The following is a 19,423-nucleotide window of genomic DNA, read 5'->3' as shown; positions in this document are numbered from 1 at the left end:
CAAACAGAGCTGTCTGTCTGTCTGGAGAAGTCTGAAGTGCAGATCGGTTTCTGCTCAGTCTAAAATTAAATCAGGCACGATCAAATTCTTGAAATGTTTCAGGAAATTTATTACAGATTTAAGCAAAAACTTGAGTCATAAAAGCAGCAAATGTTCCGGTAAAATCACAGTCTTTCATAAAAAGTGGTTTAAAATAAAACAGAAACCTTTTGTTTCTGCAGGTTTCTGCTGCAGGTGGGATCCTGGAGGTTTAAACGGGTTCTAGCTTCTGCTGGAAAGACTTTAGCGGGATTTGATCAGTCGGCCTTCAGGGCGTACAGCACGTCGTCCTGGCTCACGTTGAGGCGGACGCGCTGAAGGACGCCGAGGCGGCTGGGCTCCAGCAGCAGCAGCCGGCAGGCTCCCAGACGCTGACATACCGCCAGGCTCTCAGACACGCCGATCGGCTGCAGACCCTCCACTCGACACAGAGCCTGGTGCTGCACCAAAACCTGCAGAGCAGACACAGCGACCGCTCTACTGAAAACAGACAACCCTGACTGGATGGTGGATGAATCCAAAGGTTTACTCAACAGACATGAGGTGTCTGCAGTCCATCAGCATGTAGTGAGAGCCCTTAAGAAGACAAAAACTGGTCTAGGAGGTCAGAGAAATCAATAGAGAAGCTCCACCGGTCAGCCGCAAAGAAATTCCAGCCAATCAAACGGCCTCCTAGGAGATGGAAGCAGTTCCCTTCTCATCATATCTACAGGGCAGGTGATGAGCTGTGATGGGCTGCAGGATTAATCGCTTTAATCGATTAATTCAAATTTGTTGTTTTAGACGATTTATTTTAGGGAAAATTGAGATTTTATTTTCCCGACTCTCTCCTGTTGTTCTGAGTAAAGTCAGGCCGTCGGTCCCTAACAGAGCGAAAATGTGAAAACAGTAGCAAGCAAAGAGGAGCTACATCGAGGCAGAAAAAAAAACTAAACAAAACTGGTGCACAACACAACGAGAAGCCAACCCCCCCCCCCCCCCCAACCCCGTAACTTCTGCCCCCATGTAGCTTCAGCTTCAGCTGATGATCTGTTACCAGGATCCAGAAAGAACTGAAGGATGAACCTGTTGGACTTACAGCAGCAACAGAAAGTTTAGTCAAAAGTGTTGATTTGGAGACAGCGGTGTCGTTACACACTGATGCTATCATGATATGCTAATGAGCTCTTCTGTGTCGACTACATGTGATCACAGACCGGTTTAAAATAACACTACATGTTTTTAACACGCGGACTTTAATACGTGGATGATAAATGCAACAGAATTAATTCATAGAACATGTATAAAAATTGTATCTAATGGATATAATAGGCAGTTTGTATGGAATTTATCAGAAGTGCCTTGAAACATTACAGAGGCGGAGTTGAGCAGAAAAACCCCACATGTGATTAAAGCTGAAACCAGTAGATTACCCACAATTCTGTGTTTACTGACAACAACAAAGACTTGGCTCCTCAACACAAACGGCAGGAGAAACAAATGTTACAGATCTTTTCATGGAGGTTGTAACTTGAAACCAAGAGTGGCTCTGCAGCGCTGTTGAGCAATGAGAATCTGAAACATTAGTAGACGTGTGTGACTGCTGGAGGCTGCAGGAAAACACTCGCTGAAGGATATCTTCCATCAGAATCAGTTCTTTGTTTTAGTTCTACGACACTGGATTCTTGTTTTTCTTCAACTGTTCGAGAGGCTGAACGTGTCCCAAATGTTCACGTCTGTCTGAGAAAAGTGTAAAGTGTGTAGTGGGGGTTTAAAACCTTAAAACATCTAAAAACCTCACGGATTTTTCCATCAAGGGTTATTTTTAGAACAATAAACAAGGAAACCTGTAGTGAAAACTAAACCTTCACTAAAATGAAGGAAACTAATTTGTTCAATTTATGGAGAGATCTCTTTCATCTTTTCAGCCAAAAGTCTTTCTACTTTAAAGTAACAAATTTGTTGTTTTAAATCACTAATTATGTGGAAAAATGTTTTACCAAGCCAAAAATATGTTTTTTTTAAATTATATTACAGTAATTCAAAATGGAATAAAATCCTTTTCAATTCAGAATCAGCTCATATTGCAATCTTGTGATTCATAATCAATTCATCAGATTGGCCGTGTCTTCAGAACCGCTCACTCATGTTTTTAGACAGAAAGCAATACAAACAGACATTGAGGATTTGGGTTTATCGTGTGGGTTATTGTGCGGGTTTATCGCTGACCTGCTGGAAGGTGGCCTCCTCCAATCCTAGCCGACGAAACTCTGCGATGACGGCGCGCAGGAAGAGCTGCTCCTGCAGAGACGCACACCTGGAAACAGTGGGGAAGGGGGGGGGGGGTCACATGATCTGAACCCTGGAGCTACTTCAGGAATCCTGTCAGACGGCCGAGCCTCACTTGATGGCAGTGATGTACGCTGAAGAGAACATCTCATTCAAGGCCTCCATCACGTGACTCATCGCCACCAACCCCGCAGCCGAAGGGTCGGCGGCTGAGTGCTCGCAGATTTCCGTTGCCCGGCGACAGATGTCCAAACACCGGCGGGCGTCGCCCGACAGGGCCGCCACCTGCAGGGGCAGAAAACCCTGAGACATGCAGGGACACAGAGGTCGGGGGCGGAGCAGGAGAGGTCCTCTTACCTTCCTGGACACCAGCTGCAGGGCGTCCTCCTCGAAGGCCTTCACCTTGTTGAGACGCGACGTGATGATCTGCTGCAGCTGCTTGAAGGTGTACGGCTGGAAAGACATCCTGGTCAAACCCTGGAAACATCCACAGAGCAGCTCAGGGAAGGACGAGCTCTGCATCATAGCTACACAGATGCTCAGAAAACCACCTTCCAGCACTTAGATGCTCAGAAACCACCTTCCAGCACTCCTCTCACTACCACGACCAGCAAAGACAGAAACATTTGTTCATCATGAAGCTGGACGGAGCAAAGAAACTAAAGCCGGAGCAAAACGTCAAGAGGCAATGAGAACAGAACAGACGTCACACAGAATTCAAAATAAAACAAGAATGAGACCAAAAAAAAAAAACACAAAAAAGTAATATCATGAGATTTAAAGTTATAAATTTACGACTTTCTCCTCGACATTTAACAGCTATGACTTTTTTTTGTGAATTTACGACTTTGAAGTTGTAATTTAATTTAATGTAATTTAATTTGAAGTTGTAAGTTTAATTTAATTTTTGTCTGTAAACTGGCTGTACAACTACTGTAAAAAAAATGTCAGGATAATAAAAAAAGATTTAAAAACCTAAAAACTAAAATCAAAGCTGTGAGCGATGTTGTATGCCCCACCCTTTGGACCTGCCCTGTAGTGGCTGTTACATGCCCCTCACTCCCCTTTCTGCCACCCTGGTCAGAGCTGCAGGTGACAAATTCATAAAAAACAAACAAACAAACACACACTTTCCAAAAATGACGGGTTCCTGTTGATTGTAGCTCCATAGCAACCATTTTATTTTGGGGGGGTCTAGTCCTAATTAATCTGGAGGAGTTAGGAGGCAACAGATTCAAATCCATGGGAGGAGTTTCAGTTTGAGTTTTTCTTCCGATTGAAAATGGTTCCCCCCCATTCCCAAGGTCAAAGGTCAACAAAACGTCATTTGTGGTTGTAGACTTGACCTGGTGGCGCATGTGTAAAATTTTGTTTTTTTAAGCGTAAGAAAATATGAGATGGACTCAATTTCACACTTTGTCACAAAATGGCCACAAAGCCACAGGCCCTGTGGCCATCCCATAATAATTTCACAGCTATCCCAGCTGTGTGTTTTTGTTTCATTAGTGGAGTCTGAAATATATTTAGTAGCTTCATTATAGATTTAGGCCTCATTACTTCTTTTGACTGATGTCAAACCTTTTCTTTTTTTTTTAATTTTCACCGTGTAGGAGGTGAGGAGAAATTCAGAGGAATTTATGAGTCTGTGTGTGTGTGTGTGTGTGTGTGTGGGTGTGTGTGTGGGGGGGTTCCCTCAAAGGCGCAGTAAGAACCAAGAACTGGGGAAACAATCTGGTCGTTACAGTTCAGGACTGTGGGACATAATGAGCTAGGAAAGCATAAATTAACCAAAAAAAAAACATAAAATAAGAAAAACTAATAACAATAATACAATCTATTATATAAAAGTACGGTTAGAAAAAAAACTAAATTACATTAACTTTAAAAAACTGCTAAAATAAAATAAGACAAATAATTTGCAGTAAATGAAATGCAGCGGTGGAATTGAGAACGTTTGTGTTTATTTCTAAAAGTTTCACATCTGTGACTTTGACTCACATCATCCTAGAAACAGATCCGTCATGTTTGTCAGAAGTGGTGAAGTTCACAGTCTAAATGAAACTAGATCTGACAGTTCGCTGCATCAAGGATTCAGAGAAATTCTTGGTTTCAGCAGCAAACGACCTGCTGCGGGACGAACGCTCTCTGCTCTCACCAGCCTGCTGGCCACTCTGTTGATCATAATCCTCTCCGGCAGGTCCATGGTGTTCGCGATGGCCAGCACCACCAGGCGGGCGTGGCGGCGGCTGGGCCAGTCGAAGAGGTTGTACATGACGTTCTGCTTCCTCGTCCACAGCAGGTCCAACTGCAAGGATCGAAAGATTCTGTTAGGCTACTTTTACACGGGGCTCAAAAACGTCTGAGCGACCGCTTCCAAGGAAAAATCGATGTAAGCGTGCACGTATGAACATTTCGGGCTGCCAGGTTTAACATTCTCGCGTCGCTATCCAAGGTTTTAAGTTAGTTTCAGGCTTGAGCAGCGTGAAGGGTCTGGCCAAAGGACCCAGACTGAATGAAGCTCATTGGGGCCCCCTGAGAATGGAACCCTGGTTTCCTATGCGCCAGTCCTACCCCCAAAAAACCACAAATTCAAATTCACACAGACTCTCACAGTGAACCCAAGGTGACAGCTGCTTTCGTGAAGATGTGAGCCACATCAAAATGACTGAGAAAAGAAAATCTGTTTCATTAGTCAATGCAGAGCCAGAACTAAGAGAAACGTTGACAGCTCGAGATCATCACTACAGCCACCACCTCCACCTCCTGAGGATTCAAAGAAATTCTTGTTCTGAATGAGTTTCTGAAGCCAGCAGCAAACGCTTTGCGCTGAGACAGACGGGCTTCTCCTTCTGCAGAAGTCTAGCAAAAGTTCTCATCCTCCGTGTGGTTCTTCTCTTTGATAGGGAAAAGTCAGAACCCTGTCACAGGCCTTTTGCCATCATCATAGAGCAAATGCCTAGACATGCACAGAGCATTTCTGTCCAGGCACATGCACACATAGGGCCTTGGGTGTCCGAGCACAGGCCCCTTTTTGCCTTGTATTAAAAAGGGCCCCAGAACCCTCGGTGTTTTTTTAATTTTATCATTACAAATATTGTTGTTGTTGTTATTCTTCCACTTATCCAGGACCGGGTTGCAGGGGCAGCAGACTGAGCAGAGATGCCCAGACTTCCCTCTCCCCAGCCACTTCCTCCAGCTCCTCTGGGGGAACCCAGAGGCGTTCCCAGGCCAGCTGAGAGACATAGTCTCTCCAGCGTGTCCTGGGACTTCCCCGGGGCCTCCGCCCAGTGGGACATGCCCGGAACACCTCTCCAGGGAGGCGTCCAGGAGGCATCCGAACTAGATGCCCGAGCCACCTCAACTAGCTCCTTTAGATGTGGAGGAGCAGCGGTTTTACTCCGAGCTCTCCGCGGGTGACCGAGCTTCTCACCCGATCTCTAAGGGACCGCCCCGCCACCCTACGGAGGAAGCTCATTTCAGCCGCTTGTAATCAGGGTTCTCGTCTTTTGGTCATGACCGCAGGCAAGTATTGCAACATAGATCAACCGGTAAATTGAGAGCTTCGCTTTCTGGCTCTGCGCTCTCTTCACCACAGCAGAACCTGAAATGTCAAAGCGGTGCTAGTCTCGCGATTTAGGCACGAAACAAAACTGTTCACTTCATCGCTAGCATCCTTGCAAGCGCGGATATGGATTAAGAAACAACTGGAGACGTCGTCAGGCTCGTCAATGTGTCTGGGAAAAAAACAGATAAACCAGCTAGAGTTTGAGTTTTGGCGAGTTGCCACCGCGTCTTTACCAAATACGAGTCCTCGCCCTGGTTTAGCTGCCAACGTTCGTTCAATGGCAACACGTTTGTGTGAAGAGTCTGAAAATGGTCATTAAAACTTGCAGAGCTACATATGAATGTGAAAGTTGTAAACAAGGAAGCCCAAAATGTGTGTGTTTGTGTTCGTTTACATGGACTTTTTACTGGCAGTGGCCGCTTGAACGCGCTTTGCAGAGGGTGACGGTGAACGGAGCTTCACAGGTACAGTAAATGTCAACACTGTGAACACTTGTGTGTAGCGTGTTACTGTGAACAGAGTTAATAAAGTCTGATTTCCACTGATGTGCATTATATATGACATAAATATTTTATTTTAAGATTTTACATTAAAATTCCTTAATGGTGTGAAGAAACAAATGTCTGCACATGCTGCCCTCTTTCAATTTTGAGCCCCTGGGGGGTCCCGTCCCTGCTCTGAAAATCCTCTCCGGACGAGCAGATTGGCTCTAAACCGAAGCATAAAGCTCATTCAGTTCCTGCTGCACAGGAGCTCTGATGCGGGTTTTCTCACTTCATCCACCAGCAGAACAGTCGTCTCCTTTCTGGGCGCCGGGTTGCTGAACCTCTTCTCCAGCAGCGCTGCGGCGTGATCGGCGGTGGCTTTCTGACCCGTCAGCTTCTGCAGAGAGCGTGTACAGTCATTCAACTGAATGAAAAAAAAATCACTGAAGTGCCGCTTCTAAACAAATAACCCACAAACAGCTGATTGCTGTGAAACAAAGTCAACGTGAAACACAATGAACTTTCAGTTTCAATGTTTTTCATTGAAACTCTCGTTGCTTCCTTTACAAGCATCACTGAATTGATCTTTAGCAGCTTGTCTGTGGTTTCACAGTCATTCACTTGGGTAACTATGACAACAATTTTTCAAAGTGGTGAAAATGGTGATGCTCAGCTGCACAGACCTTTATGTTTGAGGGTTTAACAGAACAGTTTATTCCCTTTGTGATGAACAACCTGCAGCTTTTCTAGAAAATCCTGATGTACACATTTCTATTGATCGCTCCTGTTTTGTGTTGCATTTGGAAAAATTGGAAAATATAATTAACACACAACTTCTCCCTGCCTTCATTTATTTATGTTTTTAACTAACAGTTTACCCTTTTAAATTTTGGAACTTAATTTTACAAGATAACAGTTTGGTTTAGTTTTTTCATGCTTGTTTTGAAAGAAAAAGTGCAATTTTTAAAGGAGAGCAACATGTTGCAGGAAAAGAGGATTTTTAACAGTACAAAACAATAACAAACAAAAAAAGACTAAGAAGAATTTTTATCTTTAATTTAGTCAAGTTTAGGATTAGATCAACTTCATAGACGACGTCCAGAATGACTAAATGAAGAGTTTTCTAACACAGGCCTGAATGTTTGACCTTCATTCCTCAACTTACGCACCAAGTTCACAGCAGAGGCAGCACAGGATCAATCTCCATGGTAACCAGACTTCTCTTCAGATTAGAGCAGGGTTGGGCAATTATTTTAACTCGGGGGGCCACATTGGGTTCTAAAATTGGATAGAAGGGTCGGACCATGAGCAGATGCGTGGAGTCAGAATGATATAACATGGAATGTAGATGAAAACATTTGGATTGAAAATTATATTCTAAAACAGAATAGTCTAGAGTTTTGAGTTTAAAACGTTTGTTCCCATTTTAGATCTTTTTTTTTATTTATTGTGAAGCTCTTTGGTACCTCAAAGGAGTTGTAAAGTGCTGTATTGATAAAGTTTAATTCATTCATGATCCTTTTAATAAAATAAATAACATTATTTATGAAATAAAACAACGACCAAATAACACTCAATGATTTTCAAAGACAAAAAATTCAAGAAAAATATACTGATACATTTAAAAAAATACAATAAATAGTCGATCCTCTCCTTTCATAATCCCAATAAAAGACTCTCAGAGCGCTGCAGCTCCTCACGTCTCAGATTGCGCAGCTGGGCTGAGTCCTGCACGTCTGTTTCTCATCCATTATTAACGAAAAAGCAAATTTCCATGTCTTCTGCTGCAGCTACGCATATATCTGCTACCTCTTCACCGGTACAGAGTTCCCTTGTTTATTGCAGGAGTTACGTTCTAAATATAACCGTGATTGGTGAAATCCAGGGAGAATGATTACAGACATTTATGGCAGTAAAACTTCTAACTGCACACTTTATAAACATTTCTCAGACAGACATGAACATTTTCACCCTTTTCTCTTGTTTAAATTCTCAAACCTTTATAGAAATGAGGTCCAGGATCTTCGAATGAAAACAAAGATCTGATCATCGATCACAGATTTCTGTAATCTAAAGAGCTCCGCGTTTCTGAACGGGAGAGACGGCACGGACTGAGGAGATTGATTGACAAGGTCTCCAGCCAATCAGGACACAGGACAGGGTGCGCTGTTTGAAAAAGGCAGCATGATAGCTCTAAAAGAATGAGCTAAACTGGGAAAGATGAACTGCGGTGCAGAAATGAAAGATGTCTTCTGTTCTATTTGACAGAGAGTTTAGAGGGTTTCAAATCGGGACACAGTCTGCAGAAGGGGGGAAGAAAATGTCACGTCTTGATCGTGTGGCCAGATTAAACAAAAAAAAACATGGGTCTCTGATATTGTTCAGAGGGCCGGACCAAACCTGGAGTTGGGCCGGATGCAGCCCGCGGGCCGTAGTTTGCCCACCCCTGGATTAGAGCGTCTTTTTATTTTTAAATTTAGCTTTCAATCAAGTTAAGGTGGAACCTTTGGAGCGAGGGTAGTACTTATAAATTAAGATTGAATGAAGAGATCCTCCACCTGCAGAATCTGGACGTAGGCCTGATGAGGGTCCGTCATCTTCATCCCATTGATCTCGATGAAGTGAAACGGCGAGATCTCGTCCACGTCGGCTGCGTGCTGCAGGCAGCGCATCACCTCGTGCACGGTGGCCGTCTTCCCCGTTCCCGGCACGCCCGAGATGTACATGCACCTGAGACACGGCGGGGGGGGGGGGGGGGGGGGGGGAGACAGAGCGCAGCATTGGTGGGGGAGAAACTGGTGAAAAGAGCTGTGGTTGCCGCCAGTGGCGGTTCTACCCTGAATTACTCCCCGGGCGAGACCCTCCTCTGGCGCCCCCCCCCATAGGGTCACTTTGTCCATTTACTGTAACTGAAACTAAGAAATTGATATAAAAAAAGATGTTTATCAGAATTCTGCAATGCATTATAACAGTTATCGGAACATAAAAATTAAAAGACTATCAGCATGGCAAAAATACAGTTAGGAAATATTTAATCAAACACAAATAAATAATCTAAAATAAATATCATAAACTACAAATCACACTAATAACACATTAGAATAAATGTAACTGCAGCACTAAGAACAGAAAACACTAACTAAAACCTAACCTTTGTGGCCTTCCTGATGCAAGCTTGTCAATAACGTCATCATATGAAATCTGCTCCCCTACTGAATGATTGATACTAACAACAGCAGGTTAGTGAGTTGCTCCTGAGACTTTGGTGACCTCAGGTATGACTTGATCAACTGGAGTTTTGAAAAGCTAACAGCAGCAGCAGCAGCAGCAGCAGCATGCTACCATCACAGCTTATTTAACATTATGAACTAATATACAACAATAAAACACAACAAAAACTTTGTGTTACAGCAGAGCAGACAGACACACGAATCATAACTAATGTTACAAGTTAAGGCAGAGCAAACGTTTAACCCTTGTGCTATCTTAGATGATCCCCCCCCCTTCCATTGAGGTGTTCTCCCTACCATGACAAAGGTGGATAAAGGTGGAAAGATTTCATGTAATCCATGGACACCAGTGAAGATCACAAATCATTGAACAAAAAAGGTTCAGAGCACTGTCTAGTGGGTCTAGATGACCCAACTCCCAATGTTAAAGTGCCTAGGATAGCACAAGGGTTACGAAGAAAATCTTAAAAATTACGTTATTTACAATATTTGGGCCTACTTCAGTTTTGGTCATGAAAGACCAAACAAGATTTTTCCTCTGCAACGTTGTTGTTGTTGTTGTAGGGCAGGTAGCATTCGAATTTAGAAAACGTGCATCTAGCTATGCGATAATACCCTTTTCTTTGTCTCTTTTCTCCTCTTCTTCTCTTGTCTTTCTAAATTGGGCACCAGCTTTGACCTTTTTTCTCCATATTTCAGATGTTTTTTTGCATTTAGCATAAATGTCCTGACATAGGTATCAAGTCTGTCGACTAAACCAACTGTCACCTTAGTGAAAACATTGTTTTGTTTTCACATTTTTTATTTGGGCATATCACACAAAAATAACCCAAAAAGCATGATTTTTTTATACCTTTTTTATACCCGCAGCCCCCCCCCTCGTCACACATTTCCAGCAGGAGCGCGTGGGGCGCCAATTCGCTACACGGCCTGTGACCGTCGCCCCTCTGGAAGAAGATCCAGCCAGGTTTGCGCTCCGTGCTCACCTCTCAGCCTGCACCCTTCACCCCGCGCCCCCTCCCTTCTCCTTCTTCACCCCACGCCCCCTCCCTTCTCCTACTAAAACACATTTGCGTCTACTTCTCAAAGACAGGAGGGAGCGCAGCTGCGGGGTGGGGGCGCCGCCAGGTTTCAGGCTGTTACAAACTCTGTGATATAAAAAAAAACCAATAGTGGTGCATAAAATATTTTACAAGGGCTGAGCCGCTGGCGCCGCCCCCCGTCATTTTTCCGCCCCAGGCTATCGCCCTTATGGCCCGTGCCTAAAACCGCTACTGGTTGCCGCAGTTCATTACAACTGCCAAGTTTATAGCCTCAACTGAGCAGCAAAGTGTGAGAAACTTTCCCATCTGGTGAAGATATGTCAAAGCTTTTCATAAACTTCTCATAAATGTAACTTTTAAATATCATTTTACGTGGGAAATGACCATTGTTGCCAGATTTTTTGATAAAAATGTAATGTTCTAATATCAGCCACATCAAATCAAGCTCTAAAGTTTAAACCCCTGAAGCGTTTCCTCGTTCTTCTGTGTTATGCTGGCGCCCTCTACTGGACATTTAAAGAAGTGAGTAGAAACTCCCATCAGGCACCTCACTGTGAGTCAAAACCCTTGAAATGTAGTTAACTAGTAAGATCGCACCGTCGTTTATGCAAAAGAATAACATCATAAACAGTAAATGAAAAGGATCCATATTTTCTTTAAGTCGCGAAAGTTGACCTGAGTTTTTTAGCGCATAAATGCAAAGAAGGCGTTTCTTGTTCTAATGCTTTTCATTTTTTTAATGACCTCATTTTAATTTACCATCTTAGGATAATGATTTTAATTTAAGCATGTAATTGTAAAATTTTATTCATTATAGCCATCTGTTCCATTCTTACACTTGGACATTATAAAATATTATGAGCCTTTTTCTACACAGCAACGTTTACATTTATTCAGCTAATTTGGTATTAAGCAACAATTTTTGGGGTTCATATTGAGTTTTATGGGCTGAGTTCAACTTCTTGCTTATTTAGCAGTAATTACAGAACTTCAATGTTTTATTAATTATTCTAGCCATATTTTTTTTAACGCTTAAAGATTCTCCTCCTTTCTGTACTTATTTCCAACTCTACATGAACTAAGCTGACGAGAAAGAAAAGCTGCACTTCTCCTTCTAAACCAGGGGTCTGTAACCAGAGGCTCCGGAGCCGTAAACTCTATTCAACTCATTCTTAAACGGTTGAAGCTCATTGCTTCACTCTGCCGGGCTCCTGAGTGCAGTAACCATCAAGCAGAGCAGCTTCTTGTTTACCAAATTCTAACTAAAACATCTGGATAGATTTTTGTCCGCCATGTACCACCAGAAATGATTTGGAGGTCAGTGAGCACAGAATTAAGGATCACTGGATCATAAGGCAGATTTTTCTATTTTTGGAAAAAAACATAAAAAAAGGGATTTCAGGTCTGAAAAATCTGGTACGGTCACTTAATTAGCTCTGATTTAATTTGAGTTTGTTAAATCAATGAATTTCTGGCTGAGATGCAGCACAAACATTAAAATGACATTAGGTTCAGATACATGGAGATGGTCCTATATGGTCAGGGTGTCTTTTACTTTGAAAGGAAGCAAGTGAAGCTCAGTTAAAAGTTATAAACTATATAATATTAAAAAAAGTATATTTTTTTCTTTATGCCAAAAAACAACAATTTATTCATCATAATAGTAAAGTTAAGAAAAACCAAATTGGTGTTTTATTTTTCTAAAGGAAGTCTTTGTGGTTTCTAGTGGGTTGTAGTCAGTGAAAAATGGACCTGAATGTAAGTGATGAAGGTTGCACTCCTGTCCTAAACCATCATCATCCTCACATCCTGATCAAACAGCCGTCTCAGGTAGTGAGCAGCCTCACCCTCCAGTGCCGTCCAGGATCTTGCTCTCCACAAAGCTGTAGATGTCCTGGAATTCCTGCTCTCTGCAGGGCAGAGACTCCGGCACCGCAGACACGTGCAACCTGTGGAACAGCAATGCATTGTGGGGGAACCACAATAATAACACTGAGCTCTGAATACTGTCATTACTATGTATCCAAGTTAGCATCCAAGTTGGGATCTGAAACTGTATAGAGGAACGTTTCAGCTGCAGGTAATGCTGTTAACACTGAGCGTGCTCAGAAAAATGACATCAAACGACTGGATTGTTAATATAACCAAAAAAAAAAAGAATAAAGAGAGGCATGAGGTTACAAGACAAGCAGAAACCTAAGCTAATGAAAAATCAGATAAACTAAAATGCAGAGCAGCTCAGTAGAAAATACATGAAACTAAAATCTAGAAACAAATACTTTAAAGAAATCTGAAAACTGCTGTTTTATGTTCTACACCTGCTGTACTTGTTTGTGTGTATTTTAGTGTCATTTTCTGATCTTCAGCTGGGATTTTCACATCAGGGTTTTTGGGTTTTGCTTCAAAGTCTAAAAGTTGTTTTTGAAGTAGTAAAATCAAATCAGGACAGGTGAAAGTCAAATCTGGAATATTCTCAGATTTAAAAAAAACATTTTCTCCAAACTAAGAAGCATAAACATGCTGTGGAAAAACGCCTGGACCCGGATAATTCCTGACCTGATTCTGGCCTCCTCCAGCACGTTGGCGGGCTGTCGGGTTGGCAGTAACCTGTTGGGGATGCTGGGCGTGGCGTGGCGAGGGGTCCGCGGCGTGCTAGGAGGAGCCTGAAGAAGCAGAAGCGATGAAGAGGTGAGGACCCTACAGCGGACTTCCTCTGAGAAGCTTTCAGAATCCAGGCTCACCTTCCTGCTCGGAGTCTTCCTCGGCGTTCGGGTCGTCGGGCGGGGTTTCTGCCGAGAACGAGGAGTCTGAGGCGCCGCTGCAGAGGACCGCCTCCTCTTTCTCACCACTTCTTCATCGCTGTCGAATCCCGCTTCCTCCTCCCTGTCACTGTGGTGGTCCTCCTCCTCCTCCTCACTGCTGCTCTGCAGCTCCTTCTTGGAGGGAACAAACTCGTCCTCGTCGTCTCCGTCAGAGTCTGGGTCGAACTGACTGTTCAGCAGATTCCTGAGGAAACACAGAAAAGACAAAAATCAAGGTTACGGTCATGAAAACATAAGAGGGGTGCAGTCATGTGACCCGAGGCCCCGCCCTGGGTTAACGTCAGTGAAGTCTGGCAGATCTCTCCACTCACAGCTGCTTTCTGATCCGAGACGACACCTTCATCGCCGACTTCCTCTTGGAGCTCCTGGGCGTGGCGCCAACCGGCAGGTTTGGGGAGCTTTCGCAGTCGGCCTCAGGTCTGCAGGAAAAAAAAATGTCAGTAAATGAATCAGCATTTTGAAATAACTGGGTTAGAAAAGTACGAAGTATGTCTTTATAAAATAAATGTGCAAGAAAAAAAAACTTATATTTATTCAACTCAAACTGAATAAGTCTTTTATTAATAAATATGTTGGCAGATTATGACCTTTTTACATAATATTTCATAGTTTAAGTGCAGTTTTTACAAAGGTTTGGTTAAACCTTCGTGCTCTTTATAAAACAACTGCTTCAGTAGATTCAATATTAAAGAAGTTATTCATTAACTCCAATGTTTTATACCAAAATTAAGCTTTTGTCATTTCTTATTGTCATCCAAGATCAAGAAATTATAGTTTCATAAAACTGCTTCGGCACTACATTAGGCTGTTGTGTTTAGTAAGTTTGAATGTTTTGCCTCATCTGAACATGAAATCTTTGTCATTTTACACTTTCCAAAGCTTCTGTAGCATAGCGGCTGTTTGAGTCCTTTTTCCTAAAATTTGTTTTAGTTTTTCCAGCCTTTTTATTTTTTTTTACAAGCATCACTGCTTTTTAACATTAAAGCAGACTTTTTTCAAGATCAATAAATCTTCTTATAAAGTCTTTGTATTTAACATCTTGTAACTTTGGGTATTTTTTCTCTCTAGAAAGTTCAGGACTACGCTGGTCCGATGTGTTTCAACTTCACAAAATAAGTTGGAATTTAAACTTTCTGAGCTTTTTAGATGCACAAAACTGTGAAATGAGCCGTAAAATTGACAAAGTTCACTTTGCTGTTGTTATATTTAAGGTTTCTAGTGAGCATCTTTCTACTTAATTTTATGATTAAACTTTTTTGCTATTTTACGTATTCTTGAGCAGTTTTAAGATTTTCTAAAAATATATATACTTTGTAGACCGGCTCTCTGGTTAGCTTAGCTGGGAGTTTCTCTTTCATGCAGAAGTCTTTACACTCGAGTTGTGGACCGATGAACAGAATGTGAGGTTAGAGGGACTCACAGGACGCCCAGAGTCGGCTCCTTCACGCTCTTCACTTCTTTCCTTCGGGACGGAGTGGAAGCTCTGTGAGCAAACACAACAAACATCATCCTCCTCTGCTCCTACAAATGTTGCTTTTTTCCCCTTTTATCTGTATTTAAAGGCTACACAGAGTGTTCAATGCAGCAATAATCAATAAAAACCCAGAAATGAAACCATCACGTTTCCAGGAGGACGCATTTTAAATGTGTTCCCCCAAAAACCTGAACCCTTCCTTCCTGTTTCTACGGTGATGCTCGTTAAACTGTCGTTAGGCTCCTCCCTCAACTTGAAGAGACGCCAATGTGTGTCTGTGGCCTGAAACTAATTTACATTAAAAAACACTTTAAAAAGTAAAAACCAAAAATACCCAACCACACCTGAAACTTCATCTACAATTTATTTTTCTTTTTTAAAAGCTGGCCCTTTAACATCAGCTTTGCAAAGTTTTTTTATTCTAAATCTGATATTTTGTTCCTAAAAACTGAAACTACGGCTACAAAAGTCGTCTGAAAACAAACATAAACCCAACGTTGGTGATGTTTATCGATAAATGCAGTTTTAAGCTTCATATTCTTTACTAATGACCTCCATCATCAGAAAAATGTTACATGTTAAAAACACAAAACACGTCAATTTTATCAGTATTTTATTCTCCTAAAGAATTTCTTCATAGTTTTCTTTTTTAATATTTGTCATCAAAAATTTGATCAATTTGAGTTTCATTTCCAGTTTTCAGTTTCAGACCTCAAAAGGTTTTTTTTTAGCTGTTTTGACTCCTTCCAGCTTAGAAAAAAACACTTCCTCCCTTAACTTTTGGTTTGTATCCGGTGCGACAGACGTGTGAACGGAGGACGACGAGATTCAAGCCAATCCTGCCGTCTTTAGGAAACAAGGAAAATAAAGGGATTTTTATGCTAAACCTAATAACCGCCTCTGCAAAAATCCAGCAGCAAGAACTGCAGCATTTCTTCTGCGTGGGGACGATGTTTGCTGGCATAACTGCTTAAAAAACAAAAGCAGAATCTCAGATTATTGTACAGTCTGCTCCAAATTATTCATTTAGCTGTCAGGTGTGGTCCTGCTGGTGGGTTTGGATTATTTTTTTGCTGCTTGAGATCCTGATGAAGTTCTCCAACACCCGACTATCACACTACCGCCGCCGTGTTAAAATATTACAATGGTAGTAGTCACAGCTAGATTGATGGTGACACACGTCTCTTTAGATGACAGAACGATTGTCCAAAGGTTCCAGAGATGATCCAGATTCTTTTTAAAGCAAAATTAAGGTTTGTCTTTGTGTTCTCTGGAGACCAATCAGATTTGGAACATGTCAATCCTTCCACTAGAGGGCAGCATTCTTGTAGTCTCCTTCACTGAGTCAGACAGCTGATCTGGTTTTGATTATACAGATTCTGAACACAACAGAAACTAAACTACCAATACTTAGCAACACATCTTTTCACTTGTGATCTGGTAGAGATGTATTTTTCTGTTTTAACAACGTTTTTCTAATTAGAAAAATAGATTTTATTTTTAATCAGGTCATGAAAATAAAGTTGGTTTCATGCCAGAGGACAGCGAATGTGCGACAGGAAGGCAGAAAACTCACCTGCTGGTCTCTGAAGGACTGTCGTCCTCCGTGGAGGAGCGTCTGTTGAGGCGGACGGGTGCCAGCTTCAGCCGGCTGGCTGCCTCAGCAGCACTGTTTTTGCGAGCGCTCCTGAGCGGCGTGAGGCTGCAGGTGAGGGCTGAAGACAGCGGGAGGGAGGAGGAAGAGGAGGACAGCCTGTGGGCCAGCTTCACCTCAGAGTTCAGCTCCTCGTCCAGGAGCTGGTTCAGGAAGTCCTCTTTGGATTTCTCTGGACCTGGTGGGAAAAGATTGTTGAGATTTTTTGGAGACTGTTTTTTTTTTAGTCTGGAAGGTCGTGTGCAGACACTCACTGCTGAGGTTCAGCTTCTTACGGACGCCAGGCGTCCTGGAGGTCATCTTCCTCCTCTTGGCGCTCAGACATTTTGAAGCCGACAGTTTGGTGGCAGAGTGAAGCGACTCCACCTCCACGGACGCTGCTTTCCCCACGCTCGCGCTGCTGAATTGCACCTCCGCCGTCGCGGCCCTCCGTATGACCTCGGGGTCCGGCGTGGGCAGCGAGCGCAGTGACCGAGCTCTGGAGGTGGGCGTGGCCGCAGGCGGGGAGCGAGGCGGGGATGGAGGAAGGGAGGGTTTGGTGCGGGTAAGAGGAGGGCAACGTTCATCCACATTTTGAAGCTGAGCTGAGTCCAGCACGCTGAACCTCCTGGAGTCCCAGGAGAGTTTCACGTAGAGCGTTTCTTCCGTGTCAGAGTCAGGAAACGGAGCGGCGTTGTCCACGTGTTTCACCTAAACGGCACAAAAAAACCCCCTTAAAAACTCAAGTAGCTTTTCCAACATCCCAGTAGCTCATTATTTCCTGTTTTATGAAGGATTGACAAGAATTTCTGCACGCGCTCAAAGCCGGCCTTCCTGCTATGATATGATCCTCTGTCATTCCTTCTCTTATAACTTGTTTTAGCTAACGGTTTACACTAAATTAAATATCGCCGTTTTGTAGAATCTCAATTTTCTTATCAACCAAACGTGTTTTCTCTGCTAATCTAGACTTTTGTTGGAGTTCAGTTCCTTTTAACTGCATTTTCATTTTCAAATGAAGCCGTGAGCAGTTTCCTCAGAGAAATAAAGTCATGAACCCGTAAAGACGAGTATCGGGCGGGACGCTCACCTGCACGGCTCTCAGGATGGATTCAGCATCCACCTCGTTTTCACAGCTGGGTCCCTGGTAAAAAAAGATTTCCTTGGGGTGGGGCTCTCTGCCCAGCAGCGTCCGCTTGCTGTAAGGCACCTCGGACAAGCGGACGAACCATTGAACCAGCGCCTTCTTCTGCTCCTGGTTCTCTAAAGAAAGCGGGTGGACATAATTGGGCTCTTTAGCAAATTCATTAGAGATCTGACACAAAAACTCAGTGGAGCATTTCAAATGCAGGAGACTTTAATCGACTTTAAAAGAAAGTTCTAACAGAGAAGGAGTGGAAATTTCTGTCTTTATATTAAACCGTTGATTGCAAAATTCACTGTTTAAAATGCATGACCAAATTCACCACTCAGTTAATCAAATTTAACTTAAAAATGAACGATGTTGATATTGAATAGTAAAATGCAAAATGCATTTTCAAAGTAAAAGCCTGACTTACACATTGAATCAGACATCACTTTGATTTATGAGTAAAAATGTTGCAAACAGCACTTTAATTTTTAGGAAATGATTTCAAACTTTCCTCTTTTGATAAAGTTCTGTGGCCGTCCTGAATGACCGTTAGCCAATCACTTCTGCTGCTGTGAACTGTGTGGGGTCATCTGTGGGGTTTTCCTCTCATTCCCGTCTGTTCTCTTTAGTATCCCCGTCATTGGTGTGCCTGTCCACTCGTCTGTGGTTTTCTAAACACTTCAGCAACATTTGCCTTTTTTCAAAAGCCCATCCTGTAAAATAATTGCCCTTTTCGTCCTGCTTTAAGGTTTTTTTTTAGTTGTGAATATAAAGAGGTTGTGAGTTTTGTCGCTTTTCTTCATCATCTTTTGGGTGTGGTGGTGCATCCGCCGGCGAGTGACTCACCGTCACCAAACAGTTGGAGGACTCTGGCCACGTAGGGGTTGTCGTCATCTTCTCCTTCGATGAGGATGTGCTGACCGGGCTGAATGACCATAGTCCCCGGGACCCCCTCCATGCTGATGACTAGAGAGCTAAAACACAAAAATAAATAAACCTCAATCCTGTAAGAAGCGTGGAGACCTTTTATTTATATTTATATATATATATATATATATATATATATATATATATATATATATATATATATATATATATATATATATATATATATATTTACTTTCATAACTCTGCTGTAGTACCGCCATTTATTTTTACTACATTTCAGTAAAACATGCTATATCTTATAATGTTTATAGCAGCACAGCAGCGTAAAATGTAACAGGTTAGTCTAATATAGTAAAACCAAAATAAAACTCACCCATATTCGTAGGTTTTTAGTTTCCTGTTAAAACTCAGAGGTTTTCCTCGCCACTCGTAAACGCGTTTGGCTCTGCGTCTTGTCAAATATTTCATCCTGCTTTCCTCTATCCCTTCACAAGAACACCGCAGACGTTATTTAAGGATGAAACAGAATTTTAATTTGTGACAAATAAACAGGACTTTAGAGAGTTTTAAAGAGCCGAGGGAAGCGAAGGGAAGGGAACCGCATTTCCCGCGAAAAGCCTTCAGAGACAGATAACACATTGCGCGCCTTACCGCCCCCTACCGATAGGATGATCAAACTGCACCAACGCGCTGCACTTGATTTCAATGTAGAAATATTTATTCTCGCAATAGATTTAAATATATATATGTACACTACGTAGATAAAATAACACCACACGACTTGAATTCAAAACCGAGAAATAATAAAAGAAAAAAAGGACTACCTCTAAAGGTAACGAGTGAA

At 42.5% G+C, this 19,423-nt stretch overlaps 1 protein-coding gene across 2 annotated transcripts; it reads right to left on the bottom strand.

Annotated features, from left to right (window-relative positions):
- Window positions 1-85: 85 nt before the first annotated feature.
- orc1 (origin recognition complex, subunit 1) lies at window positions 86-19,265 on the bottom strand. Of its 2 annotated transcripts, XM_023954430.2 has the most exons (17): window positions 18,953-19,265; window positions 18,538-18,665; window positions 17,650-17,822; window positions 16,835-17,270; window positions 16,503-16,758; window positions 14,873-14,935; window positions 13,764-13,871; window positions 13,372-13,636; window positions 13,187-13,293; window positions 12,478-12,579; window positions 8,916-9,087; window positions 6,647-6,754; window positions 4,463-4,612; window positions 2,665-2,784; window positions 2,423-2,592; window positions 2,248-2,335; window positions 86-491 (listed from the first exon to the last, which is right to left on the bottom strand). In XM_023954430.2, the coding sequence occupies exons 1-17, from the start codon at window positions 19,045-19,047 to the stop codon at window positions 297-299; spliced, it is 2,736 nt and encodes a 911-aa protein (XP_023810198.1). In that variant the 5' UTR covers window positions 19,048-19,265; the 3' UTR covers window positions 86-296. The 2 variants fall into 2 exon arrangements, with proteins under 2 accessions (XP_023810198.1, XP_023810199.1); XM_023954431.2 differs by lacking the exon at window positions 6,647-6,754 and having other exon boundaries at window positions 18,953-19,263.
- Window positions 19,266-19,423: the final 158 nt, after the last annotated feature.

The sequence above is a fragment of the Oryzias latipes genome, chromosome 4 (genome assembly GCF_053564925.1).
Source record: "Oryzias latipes strain Hd-rR chromosome 4, Olatipes_Hd-rR_3.1".
Classification (NCBI taxonomy): domain Eukaryota; kingdom Metazoa; phylum Chordata; class Actinopteri; order Beloniformes; family Adrianichthyidae; genus Oryzias; species Oryzias latipes.
This window is presented reverse-complemented; position numbering and strand designations above follow the sequence as displayed.

Coding starts and splice junctions, on each gene's coding strand:
- orc1 (XM_023954430.2), bottom strand. CDS start 19,047: ATGAAATATTTGACAAGACGCAGAGCCAAACGCGTTTACGAGTGGCGA. Junction 13,872..14,872: donor GAGCCGACTCTGGGCGTCCT/GTGAGTCCCTCT, acceptor TTTTTCCTGCAG/ACCTGAGGCCGACTGCGAAA. Junction 9,088..12,477: donor ATCCTGGACGGCACTGGAGG/GTGAGGCTGCTC, acceptor GCCGTGTCTCAG/GTGCATGTACATCTCGGGCG.